The sequence below is a fragment of the Verruconis gallopava genome, assembly GCF_000836295.1.
Source record: "Verruconis gallopava strain CBS 43764 unplaced genomic scaffold supercont1.240, whole genome shotgun sequence".
Lineage (NCBI taxonomy): Eukaryota > Fungi > Ascomycota > Dothideomycetes > Venturiales > Sympoventuriaceae > Verruconis > Verruconis gallopava.
In genome coordinates this window covers 1-6,181 of record NW_015622376.1, presented here as the reverse complement: position 1 = coordinate 6,181, position 6,181 = coordinate 1, and the positions used below count along the sequence as shown (strand labels likewise).

General features: G+C 44.0%; 2 protein-coding genes across 3 annotated transcripts; one reads left to right on the top strand and one right to left on the bottom strand.

Annotated features, from left to right (window-relative positions):
* Positions 1–157: 157 nt before the first annotated feature.
* On the top strand, positions 158–2,443 carry PV09_09827 (the record flags this gene model as incomplete). Of its 2 annotated transcripts, XM_016363971.1 has the most annotated exons (3): positions 158–624; positions 674–1,066; positions 1,114–2,443. In XM_016363971.1, exons 2-3 carry the CDS (start codon positions 862–864, stop codon positions 2,331–2,333), a joined length of 1,425 nt encoding a protein of 474 aa, XP_016208201.1. In that variant the 5' UTR covers positions 158–624; positions 674–861. The 2 variants fall into 2 exon arrangements, with proteins under 2 accessions (XP_016208201.1, XP_016208202.1); XM_016363972.1 differs by having other exon boundaries at positions 674–2,333.
* A 1,077-nt stretch (positions 2,444–3,520) lies between these two features.
* On the bottom strand, positions 3,521–5,743 carry PV09_09826 (uncharacterized protein). Its single transcript, XM_016363970.1, has 4 exons — positions 4,873–5,743; positions 4,668–4,819; positions 4,262–4,613; positions 3,521–4,216 (listed from the first exon to the last, which is right to left on the bottom strand). The coding sequence occupies exons 1-4, from the start codon at positions 5,587–5,589 to the stop codon at positions 4,094–4,096; spliced, it is 1,344 nt and encodes a 447-aa protein (XP_016208200.1). The 5' UTR covers positions 5,590–5,743; the 3' UTR covers positions 3,521–4,093.
* Between the last annotated feature and the right edge of the window lie 438 nt (positions 5,744–6,181).

The window sequence follows — 6,181 nt, the reverse complement described above, 5'->3', positions numbered from 1 at the left end:
TGTCTCGAATCATACCTCGAGCTTGTCTCGAGCCATGCTGAGCTGAATTGGCCGGTTGAGCTGGGCTTGAGCCATCAGGTGGGCCCTATCAATGCCTCGCTGCCTGATGGTCGCCTTCTCGAATTGTACCTTGTACCCCAGTACACTTACCTGAACCCAAATATCAACCTGATGAAAGCCAACACAACCCAGTGTTGGCGAACCAGTCCTGGAGCCAGCCAACACTGGCTAACATAACCTGATGAAAGCCAACACAATCTAGTGTTGGTGAACCATGCCCCGAACCCTAATTAGGAAAGGTGGATATACCCTTCCCTTTTTCCTCATATATTTAAGCACGCGCACCCTTCAGATATTCTCTCTTTTACGCAATGTCTTGACCCTGGTACTACACCTGTACCGCGCGATCTAGTAGATAGTTGACAATCTCATTATTTCACCTCACGTAATACTCGAGCAGATCCCATCTATCAGTTTCGTGACAAAAGGTACCCTTATTAAACAATATTTAATGCTTTAATGATCAGTCCAGTATTCTACTCTCAGAAACAGTATACTAATTCAAGATAATCCTTATCCAGAGCCATATAAAGCTGGCGTTCGACTTTGGATGCAAACTGTTTGGTATGTTCCTCAGCAGATGTTTTTTTTCGGCAAGTGTTAAGAAAATGAGATATATTATGTAATTATAATGAGGGAAAGCGCAATACCGCCATTTATGTGAGCTAGAGCCACGCCAAGCCCTGCCGCCTGCATGCCGACAATGAAAGATGAGCTAGCTCATGTATAAAAGCGGCAGAGTCGTCGCTTGAGGCCTATACACTTGTATTTTGGTCTAAAGGTTATTCCTACTAAATCAATATGACTAGCAATCAGTCACATGGACAGCCCTTACAAGGGCAGTTATCAACGATGGAAGTGTTCTTTCCAGGCTTCTTTCGTTTCTCCCCCATCGTCCAGAAATATACAAACATAAACCTAGATGCGGTAGTTCCTGTATTGTGTATCTACGCATCACTGGCTTTCCTTTATAAACATATATCAAACTGGGTAGGGACGCATCTCAGTGAGTCAATCCTTCCATAGAATTAATTCTCTTTCTCATTATAACAGCTTCAACTATTCACATCTCTTGTAATAGTGAGGTGCATCAAATGCTTCTTTCATGGGTGTTGCGTCAGTCATTTGCTCAAAATTGCCGCTCATCCCTCGTTATTATCGGCCTGGACGAGAGAAATGGTGCTATGAAGAAGCTTCTGAAATATTATCCTTGGAATGTAAAGTTGCTATTTTGGTACAAGAATAATCTAATTTTCCTCCGCCATGTGGACAAAAGAAGTCAAGCCCCGTGGTTCCGAACACCAGAGGAAATTTCGCTTTCCTGTTTTGGATGGTCTCCGCAAATTCTCAAGGATCTCTTGGAAGAATGTCGTCGAAATTACCTAGTGGAACTGCAGGGTCAAACGGTCGTGTTTGAAGTCAAAGATGGAAAATGGCAACTGTCAGCCACAAGGGGCCACCGACCCATGTCGACTGTCCTCCTCAACGCCGAAATCAAAAACGCATTGTTGGCCGACATCACGAGATTCCTTGGCCAAAAAACACGCGAATGGTATAATAAGCGTGGCATTCTTTATAAACGAGGGTATCTGCTATACGGGCCTCCTGGAACCGGCAAATCCAGCCTGAGCTTTTCGATTGCCGGGCATTTCGACTTAGACATCTACATTCTGAACTTGGCCAGTATTACCGATGAAATATTGGCTTCTTTATTTGAAAATCTCCCGCAGCAGTGTATCGTTCTCCTGGAAGATGTAGATGTGGCTACTACAAATCGATTTATCGATAGAGAATCAACTCATTTCGACCCCTCCGCTAATCTGGAAGAAAAGAAATCACTAGGAGTCACTCTCTCTGGGCTGCTTAATGCTCTTGATGGTGTCGGATCACAAGAAGGTCGACTACTTATCATGACAACTAATTACCCCGACCGACTAGATTATGCGCTTATCCGGCCTGGCCGAATTGACCTGAAAATAGAACTTCCGCTGGCTGAGAAGGCAATTATTAATGAACTTTTCCATATCGTCTTCAAGGATACCAAAAGTGATGAGGTGATCGAACGACTTGGTAACGAGTTTACTAGCCTTATGCCAGAATCGGAGTTCAGTCCAGCAGAGGTTCTCTCCCTTCTGTTAGAACATAGGGACTCTCCCGAAAGTGCTATTGCCGGAGTGGAAGCATGGGTAGCTAGAATTAGGGAGGAAAGGCAGAAAAAGCTGAAAAGAGAGTTTCTTGGGTGTATGGGGAGTAGATATGGTGCGAAGAGCTGAAGTAGCAAGCAGAGCTCAAGCGAAAGAGAGCAGGCAGCATTATTTTGCAACCCTGAAAGCTCTTTGATCAAGTAAATAGCTTTTAAAGACTTAATGGACGCTGATCTGACCACCATGCATAAGAATTTTACTATTAAAACAGTAGAACGCAAAGCGCTTCTGTTTTCGGTATCAGTCGGTCCCGACCACCATTGCCTCCCAGCAGATCTTGTTTCTTGGCCCCTTAAAGAGATATCATAATAAGAGATAGCGGTTTAACTTATGCTAGGACTTTAAGAGATGGCACCAGGCTTACTTAGCCTAATGTCTTTTCTGGTTGTAGAATTTTCGAGTTAACTAAACAGAAAGTATGAGTCTTCATTCTTATGGATTGGAGAAATGAGATATGTTCTTCACCTCCTAGTTTATCACTTCTCCTCTCCATCTTCCATGATCTTTGGCTGCGCATATTCCCTTAATTTTGCTTGATTCACACAATGCTTATGCCGCAGAGTGTCCTTTTTCTTAGTGTTCGACGGAGGCATGACCATGCATGGCTTCGTTGTTGTAGATGGCGGTGGTGGTCGATCTGATATATGGCTATTGCTGAAACAAAGGTCTTCATTACTAAGCAAGGCCGGGAGTGAAGACTTATTCCATGTTGTAAATGACTTGTTCCAAGCTGGGCTACTGGAGCCCGGTTTCGAAATGCTTTGGTTCGAGGTAGAGGATACTTTCGGCGGTGCGGTGCCGAATATTGATGTCTGGTCAGACCAATGTTGCATCTTTGCTGGACTTTTTTTTTGAGGAATATTGATTGGAGTGGATGTGTTCGGCTTGCAAGCTTGAGAAAACGGTGCTGCACGATCCTGCGACATTATCATGAAAACCAGCAGTTCCGGGTCGAGAATTCAAATCCAGAGAGAGAATGAATGATGTGTGGGGAGTACAGATATATAAATAGAGAGAGCAGGGCGGGGACATCCTTGAAAAGAGGGATACCCGTACTTCCGGAGATGTGACTGCAGATTGGATATCAAATAGTATTACGTTCATCAATTGAAGCGCCGAAATAGCGTGGGATGCCAGTGAAAGAGGGTAGGGGATGGCATATATAGAACTCAGTAGATTAAAGCATTGCCGAGACGCCGTTACATGCTAAAAAAGGCCTTATTATGGAATCACATTATCTTTGCACTCAGGGGCAGCGATTGTTCACACAGATTCTCTAATCTTGGGTTTAACAGAACAAGAAACATTTCACAGATCTCTTCCACTTGATCTAGTATAATTGTGTCCAAGATGAATTTGTTCGTCGCTGTTCTCCTTCTCTATAGAAGCCTGACCAATGGCCTTTCTTTCTACTTCTGCAGTTGTTGGGCGAAGCCTAGGCTTTGAACACGGTGATCGTGTGTCAACGGAGGAGAGCAAAGGTATTGACAGCGAGAGCAGGTCAACGCACAGTGGAGCTCTCTCCACGATGATGATTGATCATACCGAGTTTGTTCATTTGTCCGTGATTTGCATAACAATAATCCTCTGTGAATGTAAGCGCAGATTTCATACATCAATCTTGTTGTACTTATATGCTTAATTGGATATTTGCCTGTTGACTACTCTTCACAGGACCTCAGCCTTATAAATACCTTTTATTGAAATTCCTTTCGGCAAGAGTCCATCCATGCATGCACGTATCATCTGCATAATCAGGAGGACCGTCTCGAGCCTTAATTCCTGAAATTCATGCGCGCGCGCTATCTCTCTGTGTCTGCAAGGGATTCTTAGGAGTTTGTTCTTAGACTCAGATGTTGCGTCGAGCGTTCTCGAGGCTTAAGTTTGAAACGATAGCCTTGCATAAGAGATGCTAAGACTAAGGATGAAAGCGTCGACACCGTGTACGAAATCTACACTGATGAGTAAGTGAGATCAAAAAAAATGAGTATACGGACCTGTAACTCCCACTCCCCTCCTGAAATACAGAATAACAGGGCAAGTGGCGTGTTCACCAGAATAACAACAAGCATCCTCGCCACAATAATGAAAGCAAATATATGCCTTCTTGTCATATCATCACCATAAAATATTTCCAATGTTGTTATGATCAATCTAAGTCCTTCAATAAACCACGAAGCAGCTCGCTTCATTTTCGTAACGCGTCCCTGCTCCAGCTCGCCCCGGAAATCTCGGTTAATAAAAACCGAAGAAATGCGAGTGACTTCCACTGTATGCCATGTATCGAAAGCGGCCACGAATATGAGGAGAATAGACGTTACTCTGTGGAGAAGTGCACCTGAAGAACGCCTGGAATGATATTAGCTTCTAAGATTGAAAATATAATCAAAGTATAGTACTAACCCTATCATAATGATAATGCCGCATGTTGTGGATACAAGAACCGGAATGATTGATGGCCTCAAAATTTGGAAAAAATCTCCCTTTAAGTAGTTTTGCAGAAGTCTTCCTGTAAACTTGGGCCCATTCTCAAACAACATTGCAGAACTCTCGTACTGAGCACTTTGTCAGGCACACTGTCAGAATATAGGACAGGATAGTAGCCTACCGCAAGTGAAGCAATGATTGCCGTTAAAAAATACTGAAGTATTATGATAACCGATGTAAATATATCAATACATTCCTTTACGCATTCCTTCACACATTCCTCCTGTTCTCCAATGGTAGTGATTGCAATTGTTGATACAGCCAACCCCAACGCAATAAAAGAGAACACGAGGAGACGGATAGGGCTAAGTGGGAGGAGATCTGGCTTTTGCTTTTCCCGACGAATCCAAAGAAGTAACAGGGTGACGAGGAAGAGAATGGTCCCTGTCAAAATACAAGGAATAAATATGGATTGAGGCCATGGTAGCATTACGGCGGATGGCTCCTGGCTACCAACGTCTCGGGCTGTGCTCATATGATCGTGCTGCTGCAGATGGCCTCGTACTCCGGGGTTCGAAGCTGGTTCATGCAAAGATGAACACGCCATCAAGGTGATCGCGTCTAGGCTGCGTTGGACGGGTGATATCCAGAACGGGCGGAGAGAACGAGAGTATGCAGATTCTCCCTGCTGGATTGCGAACCAGCAACATATGTAGGGGTCAGCCATCTTAAGCAGAGTACGGGATTCTAGTGTGTCAATTATTGGCCCATAACATGGACGGTCTGTGAGTGGCTTGATAGTGATGCTGCAGCAGAGACTTGGCTCACGCCTCGCGAATTCGAAGATCAGTGGCAGAAGCGGCAGCCACCTGAAAGCATCACATCTCATGCCGACCATACGTCAATGTTTCGCTTACCCATGTTGACAAAATGCATTGATAGAGTGGTAATCTCTTACATCGTAGGAGAACTAAAGTGTCATTATTTTGCATCCTCCAGATAGATCACAAAAATACTATTCGCTTTTTGCCGTTGCAGCAGCAGGACAGCATACGAGAGCGTGATGTACGGGGGACAGCAAGGGTAAGGGTAGCACTGGAGGACTCCAGCGCTGGATTGAAAATTGCGGTTAGCGCGTCGACCAGTGGTCGACGCGCTAGCTGCTTTCAATCAGGCAGCGAAACATCACCTTATCGTTGCACCAAGGCTAGCCTAAGCTAGTTAGTGCTTGAGATTGCTGAGGTGCAGGGTTCAAAGCAGCAAAGTGGAAAATAATGTAAATTGATGTATTTTTGATGAAAATATGTTCTTATAATGATCCTGTGTATTGTTGTATATATTTTGGTTTATCTTTACAGAAAACGGGAGATCATGTGATATTCCTGCAACACTTAAGTTACTTATTGTTTCTTGCATGGAAGGTTGTTGGATACAAAGCACAACAACAGCGAGAACTCTCACCTTTGGAATAAAGAGCTCAATTGTGTTCA